The sequence below is a fragment of the Loxodonta africana genome, chromosome X (genome assembly GCF_030014295.1).
Source record: "Loxodonta africana isolate mLoxAfr1 chromosome X, mLoxAfr1.hap2, whole genome shotgun sequence".
Classification (NCBI taxonomy): Eukaryota; Metazoa; Chordata; class Mammalia; order Proboscidea; family Elephantidae; genus Loxodonta; species Loxodonta africana.
The window spans coordinates 88329697-88351710 of record NC_087369.1 but is presented as its reverse complement, the minus strand read 5'-3'; the positions used below and the strand labels follow the sequence as shown (position 1 = coordinate 88351710).

The 22014-nt window shown below is 34.6% G+C and overlaps 1 protein-coding gene across 8 annotated transcripts in view; it reads left to right on the top strand.

Annotated features, from left to right (window-relative positions):
• Window positions 1-22014, top strand: part of ATRX (ATRX chromatin remodeler) — a 414424-nt gene that overhangs the window by 362340 nt on the left and 30070 nt on the right. For all 8 annotated transcript variants that reach the window (XM_064278569.1, XM_064278575.1, XM_064278573.1 and 5 more), the window contains 2 exons: window positions 15165-15342; window positions 17125-17319. In XM_064278569.1, coding sequence (XP_064134639.1) covers window positions 15165-15342; window positions 17125-17319 — 373 coding nt within the window. The remainder of the gene's footprint in view (window positions 1-15164; window positions 15343-17124; window positions 17320-22014) is intronic.

The following is a 22014-nucleotide window of genomic DNA, read 5'->3' as shown; positions in this document are numbered from 1 at the left end:
CAAGGGGATACTGTGTGGTTTAAAATCTGAAAAGGGGCACCTCAGGATTGTATCGTTTCACCATACCTATTCAATCTGTATGCTGAGCAAATAATCCAAGAAGCTGGACTATATGAAGAAGAAGGCAGCATAAGGATTAGAGGAAGACTCATTAACAACCTTCAATGTGCAGATGATACAACTTTTGCTTGATGAAAGTGAAGAGGACGTGGTGCATTTACTGATGAAGATCCAAGCATTCAGCATGGATTACACCTCAACATAAAGAAAACAAAAATTCTCACAATTGGACCAATAAGTAATATGATAAATGGAGAAAATATTGAAGTTGTGAAAGATTTCATCTTACTTGGATCTACAATCAGTGTCCCTGGAAGCAGCAGTCAAGAAATCAAATGACGTATTCCATTGGGCAGATCAATTGCAAAGACCTCTTTGAAGATTTAAAAGCAAAGATGTCACTTTGAGGACTAAGATGGGCCTGACCCAATCCATGGTGTTTTCATTTGCCTCATATGCATGTGAAAACTGGACAATGAAAAAAGAAGACTGAAGAAGAAATGATGCATTTGAATTGTGGTGTTGGTGAAGAATCTTGAATATACCATGGACTGCCACAAGAACGAACACATCTCTTAGAAAAGGTACAGCCAGAATGCTTCTTAGAAACAAGGATGACAACACTTTGTCTCACTTACTTTGGACATGTTATCAGGAGGGACCGGTCTCTGGAGGACATCATGCTTGGTAAAGTAGAGGGTCAGCAAAAAAGATGAAGGCCTTCAGTGAGATGGATTGACAATAGTGGCTGCAACAATTAGCTCAAGCATAGCAACAATCGTGAGGATGGTGCAAGACTGGGCAACATTTTGTTCTGTTGTATGTAGGGTTGCTATGAGTTGGAACCAACCTGACAGCACCTAACAAAAATAATAGTATATTACAGTGTATCTCTTCATATAGCTCTTTTCTTGGTTGCTCTAAGAATTACATTATGCCTACTTATCACAGTTATCATTTTACCCGTTCCACTGAAAGGTAGAAACCTTACCTCCTTTTACATCCCTTTTCATTTTTCCCCATTTATTATATAATTGTCTTAAGTATTTTCTCTACATACATTGGTAACCACATCAGTGTTGTAATTTTTTCTTTAACCATCAAACATAGTTAGAAAACTCAAGAAGAGAAGTAAAGTCTATTGTATTTACTCATGTTTTTGCTCTTTTCATCATTCTGTTTCTTCTGCATGTGCAACCATCACTATGATTTGTTTCCAGAACTTTTTCGTTATCCCAAAGGGAAAGTGTGCAGTCCTAAGCATTAACTCACTATTATCCCATTTCACCAGCCCATGGTAACCACTAACCCATGTCGCTATGGATTTACCTATTCTAGATAATGCACTTTAAGAGGGATCATATAATACTTTTCCTTCTGTGGCTGACTTCTTTCACTTAGCATAACGTTTTCAGTGTTCATGTAGTAGTATAAATCACCCCTTTAGTCCTTTTATATGGCTGAATAATATAATATTATGAATGGATAAATAAAATGTGCTTTATATATAGTGAGAGGGAGAGCGCATTTTGTTTATCCATTCATTTGTTGACAAACGTTTGGGTTGTTTTACCTTTTAGCTGTTTTGAATAATGCTGCAGTGAACACTGATGTACAAGTATCTGAGTAGCTACTTTCAATTCTTTTGGCCAAGTACTTAGGAGTGCAATTGCTGGATCATATGGTAATTCTATATTTTAAGATTTTGAAGGACTGCCTAACTCTTTTCCATGGAGGCTACACCATTTTACATTCCCATCAGCTATGGGGGAAGGTTCCAATTTATCCACATCCTCACCAACACTTGTTATTTTCCATTTTTCTAATAATAGCCATCCTACTGGGGTGAAGTGGTATCTCATTGTGGTTTTGATTTGAATTATGCTAGTGACTAATGACATTGAGCTTATTCGCTATTCGTATATGTTCTTAGAGAAATATCTATTCCAGTACTTTGCCCATTTTTGATTGTCTTTTTGTTGTTGAGTTGTAGAAGTTCCTTATATATTCTAGGTATTAAACTCTTATCAGATATATTGTTGTTGTTAGGTGCTGTCAAGTTGGTTCCAACTCCTAACAACCCTATATACAACAGAACAAAACACTGCATGGTCCTGCACCATCAGATATATGATTCCTAAATATTTTCTCCATTCTGTATGTTGTCTTTTTTGACAATCTCTGGTGCACAAAAGTTTTTAATTTTGATAAAAGTCCAAGTTAGCTAATTTTTTCTTTTGTTTATCATGCTTTTGGTGTCATATATAGGAATCCATTGCCAGATACAATACCCTGAAGTTTTACCCCTTTAGTTTTTTTTTTTAAAGTTGTGTGGTTTTTGCTTTTGTATTTAGGCTGTTGATCCATTTTAAGTTAACATTCATATATGGTTTGAGGTAGAGGTCCAACTTCATCCTTCAGCATGTGGAAATCTAGTTGTCCCGGTACCAGTTGTTGAAGAGATTGTCCTTTTCTCATTAAATGGACTTGACACACTTGTCAAAATCAGTTTCCCATAGATTATTGGTTTATTTCTGGACTCTCAATTCTATCCCATTGGCCTACATGTTTATTCTTGTACCATTACCACACTATTTTAATTACTTTGACTTAAGTTTTGGGATTGGGAAGTATAAGTCCATTAATGTTGTTCTTTTTCAAGATTTTTGTTGTTGTGCTATTTTGACCCCGTTGCAATTCCATATGAATTAGAGGATCAACTTTTTCATATCTGTGAAAAGGCTCTTGGGTTTTTTGATAGAGGTTGTATTGTATCTGTGGGTCACTCTGGGGAGTATCACCATTTTAGCAATGTTAATCTTCTAATCATGAGCATGGGATGTCTTTCCATTTATTTGGTTAAATTTGTTCCTAGGTATTTTATTCTTTTAGTAACTATTGTAAATGTGATTGTTTTCTTGATTTCATTTTCAAGTTGTTCATTGCCGGTGTATAGAAACACAACTGATTTTTATGCATTGATCTCTTACCCTGCAACTTTGCTTAATTTTTTAATTAGATATAATAGCTTTTTTGTGGAATCTTTGGGGTTTTTTTTTATATGCAGGGTCATGCCATCTGTAAATAGAGATAGTTTTACTTATTCTGTCCAATTTGGATGCTTTTTATTATTTATTTATTCATCAGTTTGTCTGGCTTGAACTTTCAATACAGTGGTGAATAGTAGTGGTGAGAGTGGGCACCTTTGTCTTATTCCTGATCTTAGGGCATAAGCTTTCATTCTTTCACCGTTCTGTATGATGTAAGCTGAGGGTGATTTTTAAATGTTCTTTATCATATTTAGTAATTTCCCCTGTATCCCTAGTTCACTATTTTTTTTTTCATGAATAGCTTTGTCAGATACCTTTTCTGCACCAATTGAGATGGTCATGTAGTTTTTTTTCCTTCATTCTATAATGGAGTGTATTACATTGAGTGGTTTTTTTGTTCATTTTGAATCACCTTGCGTTATTACGATAAATCCCACTTGGTCATGGGTATAATCTTTTTAATATGCTGTTGTTTTCAGTTTGCTAGTGTTTTGTTGAGAATTTTTACGTGTATATTCATAAGGAATATTGTATGTCATTTTCTTTCCTTGTGGTGTCTTTATCTGGCATTGGTATCAGGGTAACGTTGGCTTCATAGAATGACTTAGGAAATGTCCGCTCCTCTTTATTCAGTAAGAGTTTGAGAACTATTGGTGTTCACTGTTTTTATATGTTTGGTAGACCTCACCAGTGAAGCCATCTGGTCCTGGATTTTTCTTTGTTGGGAGGTTTTTGATTACTGATTCAATACCGACACTTGTTGTAGGTTTGTTGAGATTGGCTATTTCTTCTTGAGTCAATTTAAGTAGTTTGTATGTTTCCAGGACTTGCCCATTTCATCTGAATTATCTAATTTGTTGGTGTACAATTGTTCATAGTATTCTCTTATAATCCTTTTTAGTTCTGAATGGTTGGTAGTAAAGACCCCATATTCATTTTTTATTTTAGTTATTTGTGCCTTCTCTCTGTTTTCTTTGTTAGCTGAGGTAAAGGTTTGGCAGTATTACTGATCTTTTTAAAGAACCAACTTTTGGTTTCATTGATTCTTTATTGTTTTTATATTCTACTGCTTCATTTGTCCCTGCTCTAATCTTTATTATTTTCTTCCTTCTGCTTTGGGCTTAGTTTGTTCTTTTTCTAATTTCTTGACGTTTAAAGTTATATTATTGATTTGAGATCTTTCTTTCTATATATGTATATGCACTTAAACCCACTTAGAGCTCTAAATTTCCCTCTGAGCACTGCCTTTGCTTCATTCCCTAAATTTTAGTATGTTGTGTTTCATTTTGCTTCTTTTCTACGTACTTTGTAATTTCTCTTCTGATTTCTTGTTTGTCTCATCCATTGTTCTTCCTTTTATATTCCACTATTCCTTCTTTTGTCATTTTCTTTCTGTTTAAAGAACTTCTTTTAGCCATTCTTTTAGATCATTTCTATCGGCAACATATTCTCTTAGTTCCTTCAACTGAGAGTTTCTTAATTTTTCCTCTTCATTCTTGAAGGTTATTTTAGCTGGATATAGAATTCCGTGTTGACAGTTCTTTTCTGTTAGCAATTGAAATATATTGTTCTACTTCCTCGATGATTTCCAATGAGAAACTTGCTATCATTCGAATTATTTTTTTCCTGTGCTAGTAAGGTATATTGTTTCTCTCTTGCTTCTTTCAAGGTTTTTTCTTTGTTTTAATTTTCAGAAGTTTGAGTGTGATGTGCCTTGGCGTAGATTTCTTTGGGTTTATCCTGTTTGGGATTCATTCATCTTCTTGAATCTGTAGTTTGTATCCTTTCCAAAATTTGGACATTTTCATCCATTATTTATTTGAATATATTCTCAGCCTATCCTCTTCCTCCTCTTTTTCCAGGACTCCAGTGACCAGAATTTTAGATTTTTTTTAATAGCCCCGTAGGTCCCTGAGTCTCTGTTTTTCTTCTTTTTTCCTCTAAAGTCACTTTCTCACTCTAGTTCAGACCAGGTACTTCCAGTTATTCTATCTTAAAGTTCACTGAATCAAAGAAACAGAAAATAACAAATTTTGATTAGTGCCAGTAATGTTGGGTAAGATGTTATCTCATTGTAGTTTTCGATTTGCATTTCTCTAATGGTTAATGGTCATGAGCATTTCCTGATGTGTCTGTTACCCACCTGAATGTCTTCTTTGATGAAGTGTCGGTTCAAATCCTTGGCCCGTTTATTAATTTGATTATTTGTCTTTTTGTTATTGAGGTGTTGAAATATTCTGTGTATATTAGAGATTTTTTTTATTAGAGATTAGATCTTTGTAGGATATGTTGTAGCCAAAATTTTTTTTCCCAGCCTGTAGGTGCTCTTTTTACCATTTGGTGAAGTCTTTTGATGAATGTAACTGTTTAATTTTTAGGAGCTCCCAGTTATCTAGTTTATCTTCTTGTGTTTATGCATTGTTAGTTATGGTTCATATACTATTTATACCATGTTTTGGGCCCCTAGCATTGTCCCTAATTTTTCTTCTATGATCTTTATCATTTTATGTTTTGTATTTAGGTCTTTGATTCATTTTGTGTTAGTTTTGTGTATGGTGTAAGGCATGGGTCCTGTTTCATTTTATAGATGGACATCCAGTTTTGACAGCACCATTTGTTAAAAAGACTGTCTTTTCCCCTTTTAATGGACTTTAGTCCTTTGTCAAAGATCAGGTGACCATAGGTGGATTAATTTACATATAGGTTCTCTACTCTATTCCATTGGTTAACATGTTTGTCATTGGACCAGTACCAAACTGTTTCAACTACTGTGGCTGTATAGTAGGTTCTGAGATCAGGTAGTACGAGGCCTCTTACTTTGTTCTTTTTCTACAGTAATGCTTTGCTTATCCAGGGAATCTTTCCATATAAAATTGGTGATTAATTTTTCCATCTCGATAAAGAATGCTGTTGGTATTTGAATCCAGATTGCATTACATCTGTAGATCGCTTTGGGTAGGATTGATGATTTCATGATGTTGAGTCTTCCTATTCATGAAATTGGTATGTTTTTCCATTTGTTTAGGTCTCTTTTGGTTTCTTGCAGTCATGTTTTGTGGTTTTCTTTGTATAGGTCTTTTACATCCCTGGTTAGGTTTATTCCTAAGTATTTTATTTTTTTAGGTGCTTGAAGTTTTCTTTGTTGGTATGTAGGAATCCAGCTGATTTTTGCATATTGATCTTGTTTCCTGCTGCTCTGCTAAATCTTCCTGTTACTTCCAGTAGTTTTCTTGTGGAATCTTTGGGGTTCTCTATATATATGATCATATCATCTGCAAAGGAATAGTTTTTCTTCTTCCTTTCTAATTTGGATGCCCTTTATATCTTTTTCTTGTGTTATTGCTCTAGCTAGGACTTTCAGCACAATGTTAAGTAGTAGTGATGATAAAGGGCATCCTTGTCTTGTTCACGTTCTCAGGGATTATACTTTCAATCTCTATCTGTTGAGACTAATGTTGTCTATTGGTTTTTATAGATTCCCTTTATTATGTTGAGGAATTTCCCTTCTATTCCTATTTTACTCAGTGTTTTTGTCAGTAATGGATGTTGGACTTTATGAAATGCCTTTTTTGCATCTATTGAGGTGATCATGTGATTCTTTTATTTATGTGGTAGATTACGTTGATTGATTTTCTAATGTTGTATGTCACCCTCACGTACCTGGTATGAATCCCACTTGGTCGTGGTATATTATTTTTCTGAGATGATGTTGAATTTGAATTCTATTGGCTAGAATTTTGTTGAGAATTTTTGCACCTATATTCATGAGAGATATTGATATGTAATTTTCTGTTTTTGTTGTGTCTTTACCTAGCTTTGCTATCAGGGTTATGTTGGTTTCATAGAATTGAGTTTGGGAATATTCTTTTCTATACTCTGAAATAGTTTGAGTAGTACAGGTGTGAGCGCTTCTGTGAATGTTTGGTAGAATTCTCCAGTGAAGCCATCTGGCCCAAGGCTTTTGTTGCTGTTATTGTTGAGGTTTTTTAAAATTACCCCTTCAGTCTCTTCTCTTGTTATGGGTCTGTTCAGATTTTCTGTCTTGTTTGTGTTAGTTTAGGTAGGTAGTGTGTTTCTAGAAATTTGGCTATTTCCTCTAGGTTCTCAAATTTGTTAGAGTACAGTTTTTCGTAGTATTCTGTTATGATCCTTTTTATTTCATTTGGGTCTGTTTTAATGCCCCCATCTTAGTTCTTATTTGAATTATTTGCTTCCTCTTCTGTTTTCCTTTTGTCAGTTTGGCCAGTGGTGTGTCAGTTTTGTTGATCTTTTCAGAGAACCAACTTTTGGTCTTGTTGATTCTTTCTATTGTTTTTCCGTTCTCCATTTATTTCTGCTCTGTTCTTTATTATTTCCTTTCATCTGGTGGTTGTGGGGTTCTTTTGCTGTTGTCTTTGTATTTTTTGAGTTGTATGGCTAACTTTTTTATTTAGGCCTGCTCTTCTTTTTTGATGTGTGAGTTTATTGCTATAAATTGACCTCTGAACATTGCTTTTGCTGTATCCCAAAGGTTTTGGTGTGATGTGTTTTCATTCTCATTTGACTTAAAGAATTTTTTATTCCTTCTTTGATTTCTTCTATTATGTAGTTGTTTTTAAGCAAGGCTTTATTCGGTTTACATGTATTTAATTTTTTTTTCCTTACTCTTTATGTTACTGATTTCTACTTTTATGGCATTGTGATCAGAGAAGAAGTTTTCTTATTATTTTGATGTTTTGGATTTTATCGAGGCTTGCTTTGTGGCCTAAAATGTGGTCTGTTCTGGGGAATGTTCCATGTGTGTTGGAAAAGAGTGTATACTTTTCTGCTGTTGAGCGAAGTGTTCTATGTATATCTATGAGGTCAAGTTGTTTGATTTTGGCCTTTAGATCTTCTGTATCTTTGTCGAGTTTCTTTCTAGATGTTGTATCCATTATGGAGAGTGGTGTGTTGAAGTTTCTTACTATTATTGTGGAACTATTTGTCTTTACGATGCTGTTAGTTTGCTTTATATATTTTGGAGCCTTGTCGTTAGAGGCGCAGAATTAATTAGGGTTATGTCTTCTTGGTGAATTGTCCCTTTAATCAGTACATAATGTCCTTCCTTGTCTTTTATTGTTGATTTTGCCTTAAAGTCTGTTTAATCTGAGATTAGTTTTGCCACTCCCGCCCTTTTTTTGTTACTGTTTGCTTGATATATTTTTTCCATCCTTTGATTATTAATATATTTATTTCTTTGTGTCCTAGGTGTGTCTCTTGTAGACAGTATATTGATGGGTCGTGTTTTTTTAATCCATTCTGCCACTCTCGGCCTCTTTGCAGGCACATTCAAGCCATCTACATTCAGTGTGATTATTGATACGTATGAGTTTATTGCTGTCATATTGTTCTGCCTTCTTGTTTTTGGTGGTGCTGACATATTCTTTGTTCCCCTTACTTTCCTGTGCTAAGTTCCTTTTGTTTGTGGATTTTCTTTTCTTTTGTTTTATATAGATTTTGTGTTTACTGATAGTTTATGTTTTTGTTCTTTTTTATTCTGATGCGTAAGTTTGTTAGCTTTTTTGTGATTACCTTGAAATTTATCCTTAAGTCTGAACCAGCCTTTTATTACTCAGTGTTCATCTTGACTTCCTGTCCATTTGAAAGTTCCGTATCTGCATTTGTTCCCTCTTTTATTGTTTTGATAGTCTCATCATTTATAGATTGACATCTCTGTTTTAAGTCTTTTAGCTTTGTGGAAACATATTTTCATGCAGAAATCTGTACACAAATGTACATAGCTGATTTTTTTGTAATAGTAGAAATCTGGAAACAATCTAAATGCCCTTCAGCACGTGAATGGGTAAACAAATTGTTTATCCATATAGTGGAATACTACTCAAAAGAAACAGACGATTGATAAACACAAGAATCTGGATGGATTTCGGAGCATCATGTTGAGTGAAAAAGTCAATCTAAGAAGGTTTCATATTGTGTGATTCCATTTGTATGGCATTCCTTTTTTTTTTTTAATTGGGGTGCAAATAAGCACAATAAAATCTTTTCTGATTGTGTAGCGCCTTTGGTCTTAAAAGCTTGTAAGCAGCCATCCAATGTATGTTTGTTCTCTATTCACCTGGAGCAGTAGTGGAAGGAGTGTCAGGAGTAGGAGGAGGATATGGAATTTGTTGCCAATTGCCTCCATGAACAACTGCCCCCTTTGCCATGAGACCAGAACTGGATGGTGCCCAACTACCATTACTGAATATTGTGATCACAGATTCCATATAGGAATCCTGATCAAAGGGGGGAAAATGTAGAACAGAATTTCAAATTTTCATGGAATTCCGACTTTCTGGAGCAGTGGAGGGTGGATGAACCCCTGAAACTATTCCTCTGAGATAATCTTTAAAACCTTAAAAATATCCCCTGAAGTCATCTTAAAACTGAACAAACGTTTAATTTAACTGGGAAAAAAATGTCTGTCTTGGTCATTATGCTTTTTAAGAACTATCTATATGAGGTCAGCTGATAACAGCAACTCGAAAGATTAGATAGGAACCTTAGGAGGCAGTGAGTTTATGTTAATGAAGGAGAAACAACTCAGTAAAAAAGGGTGAGAATGGTTGCCCAACTCAAAGAATATACACATAGAGACTGTTGAATTGGTATGTTTTGCTACACATATTTTCAACAATAACAAAATAAAATTTAGAAGAGATAAGATGTAAAAAAAAGCCAATTCAACAGTTTCTTAATGCACAATTCAGTGACATTGATTACACTCTTCATGTCATGCAGCCCTTATCACTATTTTTTTCCTAATTATTCTTCCACCATTAGTGTAAACTCTGTGCCCTTCAAGCAAAAAGTCCCACTTTCCCCCTCTCTCCCACCCCTTGTAACCACTAGTAAGCTTTGGTTTCTACATATTTGCTTATTTCTTATAAGTGAGGTCATACAGTATTTGTCCTTTTGTGACTTACTTATTTCACTCAGCATAATGTTTTCAGGATTTATCCATGTTGTGGCATGTATCAGGACTTTATTTCTCTTTATGGCTGAGTAATATTACATTGTGGGTGTGTACCACATTTGCTTTATCCATTCATGCCTTGATGAGCATTTCAGTTGTTTCTACCTTTTGGGCATTGTGAAAAGTGTTGCAGTGAACATGAGTGTACAGGTTTCTGTTGCATTCTTTCTTTTACTTTTTTTGGGTATATACCTAGGGTTGGAATTGCTGGGTCATATGGTAGTTCCATGTTTAACCTTTTGAGGAGGAACCACCAAACTGTTTTCCTCAGTGGCTGTACCATTTTGCATTCCCACCAACAAAGGATGAGGCTTCCAACTTCTTTATATCCTCTTTACTACCTCTTGTCCCCCTGTCCTTTTTGTCATTTCCATTCTAATGTGAGTGAGGTGGTATTTCATTTTGGTTTTGATTTGCATCTACGTAATGGCTAATGACACTGAGCATCTTTTTATGTGCTTGTTGGCCATTTGAATATCCTCTTTGGTGGAATGTCTGTTCACATCTTTTTTCATTGGGTTGTTTGTTTTTTTGTTGTTGAGTTGTCACCTTTACCCGTTGCCGTCAAGTCTGTTCCTACTCATAGTGACCCTATAGGACAGAGTAGAACTGTCCCATAGGTTTTCCAAGGAGCAGCTGGTGGATTCGAACTGTTGACTTTTTGGTTAGCAGCCAAGCTCTTAACCACTGTGCCAGCAGGGCTTCCATTGAGTTGTAGGATGTATCTGTGTATATATATACCTGCATATTTTACATATTTTGTATATTAGACCCTTATTAAATAAATAATTTCCAAAAATTTTCTCATGATCTTTATGTTGTCTCTTTACTTCCAATCCATGAACACGAATGTCCTTTGATTTATTTAGGTCTTCCCTAGCTTCTTTCAGTAATGCTTTATAGTTTTCTGTGTACAAATCTTTCACCTTTCTGTTTAAATTTATTCCTAGGTATTTTATCATTTTGGATGCTATTGTAAATCACGTAGCATTCTTGATATGACAGAATTATAGTGATGGAGTACAGATTGCCAAGTAGAGTAATGGTTGCCAAAGTTGAGGTTTGGGGCAGGTGTATTAAGGGATAACACAAGGGATTTTTTTGTGTGTGGTTCTGTACTCTGCTTGTGGTAATGGTTACATGATTCTATATGTATGATAAAACCTCACAGAGCTATATCCCAAATAGGAGCCCTGGTGGCACAGTGTTTAAGCACTTGGCTGCTAACCAGATGGTTGGTGTTTGAAGCCACCAGCTGCTCTGCAGGAAAAAGATGTGGCAGCCTGTTCCCGTAAAGATTTAAGCCTTGGAAACGGTGTGGAGCAGTTCTACTCTGTCGTCTTATAGGGTCACTATGAGCTGGAGTCGATTCAACTGCAGTGGGTTATACACCAAATATAAAGTACATGTAACAACTGGTGAAGTCCTAATAAGCTCTGTACCTGAGTTAATAATATTGTACCAATGTCAGTTTCCTGGTGTTCACAATATACTGTGGTTGTATAAGTGAGTACTGTTGGGAGAAGCTGTATTAAGAGTACATAGGAACTCTCCCTGCTTTTTTTGCAAATTTTTGTGAATCTAATTTTTTAAAAGGTTATAATAAAAACAGCAAGAAAGTACCATGAGTTGTCAAGGATCTGGAACAAGTGGAACTCTCATAAACTGCTGGTGGTAGTGTGAACTGGAAAACCACTTTGAAGAAGTATTTGTTCAGCCTTAAACAGTGCCGTATGCCATATGATCCAGCAGTTTCATTCTTAGGTATAGACCTAACAAAAATACTTAGTTTTTTCCGAAAGACATGTACAAGAAGGTTTATAACTGCACTATATGAATAACAGTTGATATTTTAATCATGCTTTTTTGAGTGTGTACTTTAATGCTCAATATTAAGAAAATCTTAAAATTGTCCTGATTAGTTTATCTCAGTCTTGATTGAATAATATTAATGGTAAAATTATTCTTAATACTAGTTTGGTCACTGTATTTTTAATTTTCCTTTTGGATGGAAATTAAACAGTCTTATTTCGTAGTTATATGCTTTTTAAAATTATGTCATTTACCACATCTATTTTTATACCTTGTAAAAAGGAGCCCAGGTGGCACAATGGTTAAGCACTCAGCTGCTAACTGAAAGATCAGTGGCCATCTGCTCCGGTAAAGATTATATCCTGGGGAAACCTTATGGGGCAGTTCTGCTCTGTCATATATGGTTGCTGTGAATGGAAATCAAATTGGTGGCACACATCCACAACATACCTTGTAAATAACTCTGCATTATTGTAAATTACACTCCATTGCAATTGTTTGTATTTCTATTGTGTTGTAGTTGGTGGTTTCCATTAGTGTAGTGACCAAATATTTTTTCATGTTTTGTATTCACAGTCTGGCTCAGTACTTGGGATGCTTTAGCAGTTTGATAAACTTGCTTATTAAATACATTTAAATTTTCGTTATTGTAGAGATAAGATACCAAAGAGTTTTCAAGTTTTCTACAAGGCTTCTGTTTTTTTTTTTAACCTACATAGTTTATACCATTCAATACACTTGATCCTTTTGTATGACTCATGCCATCTTTTGGGTCTGTGGAATAGATTTAAGAAATTGGAGTAATTTTGGAGCAGCATTTGCCCATAAACTTATAAATGTGGCCAGTAATTTAAAGAAACGATAGTTTGTTCTCTAAAATGAGTATGTATTATAGAGAAGTATAAAGAAGAAAATAATTATTGTAATTTTACTGATCAGATATAATCACTGTTAGCATCGTGTGTATGTATGTTTTGTTTTTAATGCATTTAAAGTTACACTTAATAAAGTTCTATATCCTGCTTTTTTCACCTATCATATTGTGGATATTTTCCCTTTTCATTAAAATATTCTTATAAGCTTTTTTAATGGTGATGTAATCCATTGAATAACCACAGTATAATTTAGTCCTCTGTTTTGCACATCATTGTTATTTTCAATCGTATGCTGTTATTAATAACAGTGTGATGATTATATCTTCTTGTAAATTTGTTCATAGTTCTGATAATTTCTATAGGCTGTATTCTTAGACATGTGGTGGTTGATATAAAATGTTGATATATAAAAGTTGATATAAAATGAATTTGGTCCCTCTGCTCGTTTTGTACCAGGGTTTTTCTTTAGTATATAATAATGATTGGTATACTAAACTGTAAACTTTTTCCCGTTATTTAAATTTGTGCTTCTTTACAGTTTAGCTTACAGTGCTATATATTTCATGGGTATGGTATTTCATCTATTAATTTTCTGTCATGAAATTATACAAAACAAGGCTTGATATAAAAGCAAGCATATGGTGATTGTTGGAAGAGTATTGTATTCCAGGAGTTTTTTCACTCTAATATAAATTGTTAATGACAAATGATTACATCAGTTCATGTATAGTTATTCAGTTAAATATTGTGCAGCTACCAAGCATGATGTTTACCCAGAAATTTGGGAAAATGTTCACAATATCAACTGTATATACAGATACCATCTTCACCATGTAAAACCAAAAATGTATATGCTTAGAAAAAAGAATCCTATAAGGAAACATACCATGATTTGAGGAGTGGAATTGAGTAACTTTTTTTTCTTTAGACTTGTTTATATTTTCAAAAAATGTTATATATAGTATTTTTCATATTGTTTTTATGTCATAGTAATATGCACACATATTTAAAAACACAATACTCTTATAAGACCTAAAATAAATACCAGTCCCCTGACCAACCCTTTTCTACCCGTGATTTCTGTTTCCTGGAGGTAACCAATTTCAACTCTTGACAATTTTTCTGGTACAGACAGTCCCCATATTACAGAAGAGTTCTGTTCCTAAGTTTGTCTTTAAGTCTAATTTGTACCTAAGTCAGGGCAGTTAGGTATAGTTCGTATCTAACATCAGTCAGTCGAATGTTTATCATAGTATGTAGTATATCGTGTATCTTGTGAAGCATAAAAAACATTAAAGGAGCACTTCCAAGTTTACTAAAACATCTTTAACATAACACATTGATAATAATAAAAATATTTTGATATGCAAAGTAGAGCCCATTTGTTATTGTGAAGCATTGTATGTACCTCGAATTTTTAATGTAATAGGCTTTACGGGGGTTGGTTCTTAACTACAGGTTGTATGTAAGTCAGACGTTAGTAACCTGGGACTGCCTGTATTTACCTATTTTTTTTTTATCCTTTCTACAATGTAAGGTGGGAATTTACCCACATGCACTCACAAGCTTTTTCTCGCTTAGTTTCCCAGTATCTTTTTTCATAATAGTTACCTAAATCAATTTGGATATTTGCTCTATTGTGACTGTAAATATTCGCAGTTATGCCATTTAAAATCCTATGATTATTTTTCCTTTTTTGTGTAACCATTTATTTTTGGTGAAGTATTGCTTTGTTTTTACCATTTGCTTAATTTTCTGTGTACCTAATCATTGATTCATCACCAAATTCTTCTGCAGAAATATAAATCCTTCCTTATATTCCAACACATCAGATAATCTGTTTTATTATTTTTCTTGGACACATCTTTCCTAGGGTGCTCTGTATTCTTGCTCCTGTTTGTACTTAACGTGTCTCTTTACATTCATTACTCTATATTATAATTTGCATATCAGCCACCCCTACCTGCTATACACAGCTCCTTTTATACTTTTCTTCATTTTAATGTACTTGGTGCTTATAACAGTACCTGTCACAATGTGGACTTACGGCTATTCATAAATTTTCTAAATTTACAAATAAAACCTTAAATACATTGTAAACATGTGATTTCCCTGTTCATCTTTATTCCTAAATCAGACTATTTCATTTTCCAGCAATAGGGTTCTTCCTAGACATATAAATAATAAACCTGACTACTTATATATGTCTTGTCTTTTTTTTTTTTCCTACACTAAGTAAGAAATGAACTTTCTGAACTCCAGATTGTTCAAAAGACTGCCTTAGGGTCAAAAATTCATATTATAATTAAAGCATGTGTGAAGCACTCCATTACTTCTATTACTAAAGCATTTATTATATATTTTCATTTTCAGAGGGCGGTTATTTATCATTTCCACCAAAGCGGGATCTCTTGGGATTAATTTGGTCGCTGCTAATCGAGTGATTATATTTGATGCTTCTTGGAATCCATCTTATGACATCCAGAGTATATTCAGAGTTTATCGCTTTGGACAAACTAAACCTGTGTATGTATATAGGTTCTTAGCTCAGGTAGGTTTATAATTTATATTCTCTTTTTGTATTGAAAAGTTGGGTTAAACTGATATTTTCCGGGTATAGACCTGTGCATTACAGAGAGGCCAAGAAAGTTAAAAACAACATTCTATACATAAAGCAGCAGAAGTTAAGTTTGGCCTCTCTGACGATTTTCTGTTTTGCAGTTGGTCCATTTCTATAGTGTCAAGTTTTTTAGATTGAGATGATTTTGCATGGATAAGCAGACTAACATTTCTTGCTGTTCAGGAAAGTTAAACGTTTATAGTTCATTTACTTACCATACATAAAACAGAAAAGCAAATAACTAACTGTAAGTCACTTATAGATGAAAAGGTCAACTGATAATTATTTTTAATGGCCACCGGGTATTCTCTTAAATAATGTAGGTTAATAGGAAGAAAAGTTAACCTGTTGTGACAACACAGAATTATTACAAAGAGTGATATTTACTACTTCCTAGACAAGAATATTAAAGTCATTTTCCTTTAAATATAATCTCGGATATTAAAAACCAGACAGAAACTCAAGTTTAAGAAAAATAAATGAAATCAAAGAAATGGATGCAGTGCAAGGTAAAAAAAGTTTATAGAATCAAGTTGCCGTTTCAGCTGGTACATCTGCCTTGGTAGCAGGTATTACCCTCTCCACCTGCCCCTAAATCTGGGCTTTCCAACCAGAGAGACTGGGTTTTACTGTAGATGCTTGCTTATTTGTTACTCTTTAGTACATAATATGATTGGTAAGCTACATTGTAAGCTCTTCCCTGTTATTTAAATTAAGAGCTTGTTTACTTTCTGTCATATAATGCTATCTATGTAGTGGATATGACATTTTAGTTATTAATTTTCTGTCATGAAATTATAGAAAGTAAGACTTGATATAAAGGCATTTATGGTAATTGCTGAGAACTTATTATATTCTATTGGAAAAGAATTAAACTGCTTTCTTGCATTCTAACATCAGTGTATTCTTCCTCTGCCTCCAAATTCTTATTTCATGTATCCTTTTATTTCTAGTTATCCTGTTTCTTAGTTATCTAGTGCTGCTATAATAGAAATACCACAAGTGGGTACCTTCAACAAACAAATATATTTTCTAACAGTTTAGGAAGCTAGAAGTCCAAATTCAGAGCACCAGCTCAAGGGGAAGGCTTTCTTTCTCTGTCCTCTCTGGAGGAAGATCCTTGTCTCTTTTGAGCTTCTGCTCCTGGGCAATCTTTATCCCCCATCTCTGCGTCCCCTCTTGCTTGTTTAATCCCTCTTATGTGTCGAAAAAGGTTAACGCTCAAGATACACCCTACAAATAAAAATTAAAAAAAAAGAAGATACACTGTACACTAATCCTGCCTCATTAACATGACAAAGACAACCCATTCTCAAATGGGATTATAACCTCGGGCATAGAGGTTAAGGATTTACAACACATATTTTGGCGGGGGGACATAATTCAATCTATCACACTCTGGTATCTGCCTGCTATCCCACTTCCACCAAGTACAGGAATATATAAAGCAATGCATTAATGCATTTTGGTCAGATAATGTACAATGGTTGTCAGTGATATAGTTTTCCCAATTTGCCATCGTAAACTATGAACAGATGAAATCTTTCATGAATTAAGCAACATTGCTAATAAAATTTGCTTTATGACAATATATTACTATGAAGTGTTGCCATTTCACATTAACCAGTAACTCCAGGATTACATTTCTCCATGATCGAGTTTCATGCTTACAAAAGTGTATTTACTTGTATATTGTTACTTCTTTTTACAAAGGGAACCATGGAAGATAAGATTTATGATCGGCAAGTAACTAAGCAGTCACTATCTTTTCGAGTCGTCGATCAGCAACAGGTTGAGCGTCATTTTACCATGAATGAGCTTACTGAACTTTATACCTTTGAGCCAGATTTATTAGATGACCCCAATTCAGAAAAGAAGAAGAAGAGGGATACTCCCATGCTGCCAAAGGTAAACATCTTTAGATTATTAGCTTTACAAAAACATATGGTGCCGGGAAATTTTACTACTACTTAAGAAAGTTAGTTATCTGACTAATACTATATTTCAGAACTTTTCAAAGAGAATAAAATTGTATGTAACAAAATTTGTCTGGATAATTATAAGTGAGTGGGTGCTTGATTAATTCTCCATGTAACACCACAAAGAAATAGTGTAATCTGAAATATATATTTTATGCCAAATAAAAAGTTCAACCTTCCAACAAAAGGTCTCTGAGTAGAAACCTTAAAGTAGTATGGTTCTTTTTTAGTAAACCTCCAGTAGAGGGCATACCTTATTTTAATAACTCTATATTATATTATATTAAACTGTCTTTTCCTTAACATTCTTTGCTGTCGTAAAGCAATTAAGAATCAGCAAAGAAACCCGTGTGTCTTGATATTTTTCACCATAATAAAGCAAGTAAGACTTTCACACTTAGAGGCAATCTGGACAAGCCCTCTCATTTTATAGATGAAGAAACTTAGCTCAGAGACATTAGATGACTTGTCCACAGTCTTCAACTAGTAAATGGCAGAGCCAGGACTACTATCTACATCTATCTTCTGGCCCATTATTCTTGGTTAAGAAAATGTTATTTAATATTAATGTAATAAAGCAGGTAAAATGGTGACTGTGTTATTTATTCTAGTTATCTAAAAAATAGGCCAGTTTTTTTTTTTTTTTTTTGAAATGCTTGTTCGGGCGGGGGCGGGGTTGCCTTTCCTTATGTCTTGGTTTCAAATTCAAGTACTTGGTTTCCAATTCAAGCAGCTACCAGAGTACAGTGTCAATATAGCAAATTCACCTTAGTCACTTGTGAAAAACACAAAAAGTTCTTTAGTGCTTCATATCGTTGGCCACATTTAATTAAAGCAAAAGGTAATGGAAATAAATGTTTTTTCTAATACTAATATGTCAGTAATTTCGCTGGTTTAATTTTTAATGTACATATCAATTAAAATGATATGTACATTAAGCATTTTGAAAATTTTTTTAAAATATTTTTTGTGTATATAAACAAGTATTTTATCTTTCTAATCAATGGACTTTTCTCCCATTTAAAGGTCACTGATATAGCATTGAGGAAAGAGTTTATTTTTGTGACAACCTCTATTAAACCCCTTGGATAATGCCTTGGGGACACATAGGAGTTTAAAATCTACCATTTAATGACTTTTAAAATACTTTCTAAAAAATCATTTTAATTTCCATATATCATTATTTGGCTTTCTAAACAAGGGCATAGTGTTCACTTGCCTGTTTTTTTAAACTCTTGAATCCCCAACATCTTTCATACTAGTTACTGAATTTTATATGGCAAGAAGCATTCCTTGAAGATTTACACATATGTTTGTACACATGTTTATGTTTATATTTTAAAGATAGTAAACTTTCTCTTTTCAATTTGAGAATGATTTTATATCTAATTGGCACTTTTCTAAAAATTATACTCTAATTTTCAACTTTTATGAGAAATAGCCCACGATTAGCAACATTTCTGACAGGAAGCAAACATTCCAATTAGAAAAGGAAAATTGCCTTGAATTTATTGTTTGGTAAATTTCTGGTTGTAGGAAATCTATTTAATTTGCTAAACATTTATTGATTATGTGCTGACTCTGAGATGTATTGTGAGGGGAGACTAGGAAGAATAAGACATTGTGCCTTAAAGAAGATTTAAAAATACAGTAGGAAGCAGATGCTATTTAATTATTATAGGGTGCCTGGAAAGAAACCATCTGTTTTTATAATTTGGAGCTCTGAGTCATCGAAGGTATTGTGCTTATTTATTTATAGACTTTACTTACTACTATATTGCTTTTGATACTATACGTCTTTGCCAAAAAGCAGTGTTAAGTGGTATATTAACACAAAGTGTTCAACTCTTGCATAAAACCAAAAAAACTAAACCTGTTGCTGTTGAGTCGAATCTGACTCACAGTGACCCTATAGGACTGAGTACAGCTGCCCATAGCGTTTCCAAGGAGCGCCTGGTGAATTTGAACTGCCGACCTTTTGGTTAGCAGCTGTAGCTCTTGACCACTGCGCCACCAGGGTAGAATAGTTAACTTACTGATTTCTTTCTGGGTTTCATACTCTGCGCTTAACAAATGAAAAGCAGATAGTGCTATATTCATTTTTGAGAAGAGGAAATAGAGGCTCAGAGAGGTTATGTGACTTACCCAAGTTTACACACCTAATTTGAGCTGAAGCTGTCCTTCAAACCAGGCCTGTCCAACTCTGAAGTATATACTTTTTTTTAAATATTTGTGTTTTAGGTGAAGGTTTACAGAGAAAATTAATTTCCCATTCAACAAGTTGTACACAAAGTGTTCCATGACATTAGTTGCAATCCCCACAGTGTGTTAATACTCTCTGCATTTCCACCCTGGCTTCCTGCTTTCCATTCATCTGGTTTTCCTGCTCCTTCCTACTGTCTCATCTTTACTTTTGGGCAGATGTTGCCCTTCTGGTCTCATATAATTGTTCTACAGAGCACATTCTTTTCTGGTGTTATTGTTTGTTTTATAGGCCTGTCTATTGCTTGGCTGAAAGGTAGTGTCTGGGAATGGCTATAGTTCCAAGTAAAAGGGGTAACTTAGGGCCATAATCTTGGGAGTTCCACTAGTCTCTATCAGGCCAGTAAGTCTAGTTTGTTTTTATGAATTTGATTTTTTGTTCTACATTTTTCTCCTGCTCTGTCCAGGATCCTCTATTGTGATCCCAGTCAGAACAGTCAGTAGTGGTGGCCGGCCACCATCTTGTTCTGGTCCTGGGGTCATGTAGGCTGTGGTGCATGTGGTCTGTTAGTCCTTTGGGCTAATTGCACCCTTGAGACTTTGGTTTTCTTCACTCTTCTTTACTCTGGGTGGAAAGAAACCACTATTTGTATCTTAGATGGCCACTCGCAAGCTTTTAAGACCCTAGACACTACTCACCAAAGAAGGGTGTAGAATATTATTTTTACACACTATGTTATGCCAGTTGATGTACATGTCCCCCGAATCTATGGTCCTTAGCCTTCAAGGTGCTTGGTTGTGCATAAGAAGCAAAGCATGTACTCTTAATCATTATACTTTACTGCCCCCCAAGCAGAGACTAGAAAGTTAGTTCCAAGTATAAGAAATAAGGCAGAGGACCTGGGATCCCCAGAAGTGAATGACATTTAAAATGCTTTATTTTAAATAAAGCTAGATTTTTAAGTATAGAATGCTTTCACAGAATACTATTACGTGTTAAAATTGTTAAGATCATATAATCAGTTTAGCTCATGGCTTATGAAATTGTAAATTACTCAAATTTGTAGCAAACTTTAAGGTTTACAAAGGCCTATCACATACATACGTATTGTCTCAGGAAACTGAGGCTTAGAGAGTTTATGATTACCCAATGGTAAGCTGGTAGAGCTGGAACTTGAGCCCAATAGTTTTCGGATTGTGTTTCAAGAAGTATATTAAGATATATGTGAAATTTACTTCAAGGAGCTAATAGTCCAGTTGGAGAGAGAAAAGTTAACATTCTTAAAACAAAGGGATGAAGTGCTCACAGATGAGTACTGAATATGTGTGCTATAACCAAAATGAAAACCAAATCTGTTGCCATTGAGTCGATTCCAACTCATAGCGACCCTAAAGGACAGAGTAGAACTGCCCCATAGAGTTTCCAAGGAGCGCTTGGTGGATTTGAACTGCCAGCCTTTTGGTTAGCACTTAACTACTACGCCACCAGGGTTTTCGTGTGTGCTATAGTTTGAAAAAGGAGAATGGCACATTCAGGTACACGTTTGATGGAAAAAATCAGATTGATTGGCCCATAAAGGATGGGTTAGTATTTAATTGAATTAGAGAAGGATAAGGTGTAAAGGTAGGATGGAACAGTTTGGGCAAGGGCACAGAGGTTAGAATTTATGTCCCAGTTTCAAAGTATGGTGAAGAAATTTGCCTGATGGAAAGAAGAGTTGAAGTTGGATGCCATGAAAGGCATTTGTATTTAAGATAGTATTCACCATAAGTTCTTGAATGAAGCTGTTTCATGACAAAAGTGATCTTTTAGAAAATTGGCTTGGCAGTAAGATGCAGGATGGGGACTTGAATCAGACATTTCAATAAAGGAGATAGTAGAACTCAATAACCAATGATAGACTCTACTTTTAATGGTTAAGTAATAAAAAGTTTCAACCTAAATAATGAAGCTTATTTATTCAGTCATTGATTGAAAGCTATACAGGTACCTACAGTGTACCAGTTATTATGCTGAACACTAGGGATACACTGGTAAATAAGGCAAATTCCTGCTCCCAAGGAGATTACAGTCTAATAAGCATACCTTAAGCGGATAAATATAGTAAAAAGTTCATGTTGTTGTTGTTAGGTGCTGTTGAGTCTGTTTCACCTCAAAGCGACCCTAGGTACAACAGAATGACACACTGCCCAGTCCTGCCCCATCCTCACAGTCGTTCCTATGTTTGAGCCTGTCGTTGCAGCCACTGTATCAATCCATCTCATTGAGGGTTTTCCTCTTTTTTGCTGACCCTCTATTTTACCAAACATGACGTCCTTCTCCATGGAATGGTCCCTCCTGATAACATGTCCAAAGTACATAAGATGAAGTCTTGCTATCTTTGTTTCTAAGGAACATTCTGGCTGTACTTCTTTGAGAACA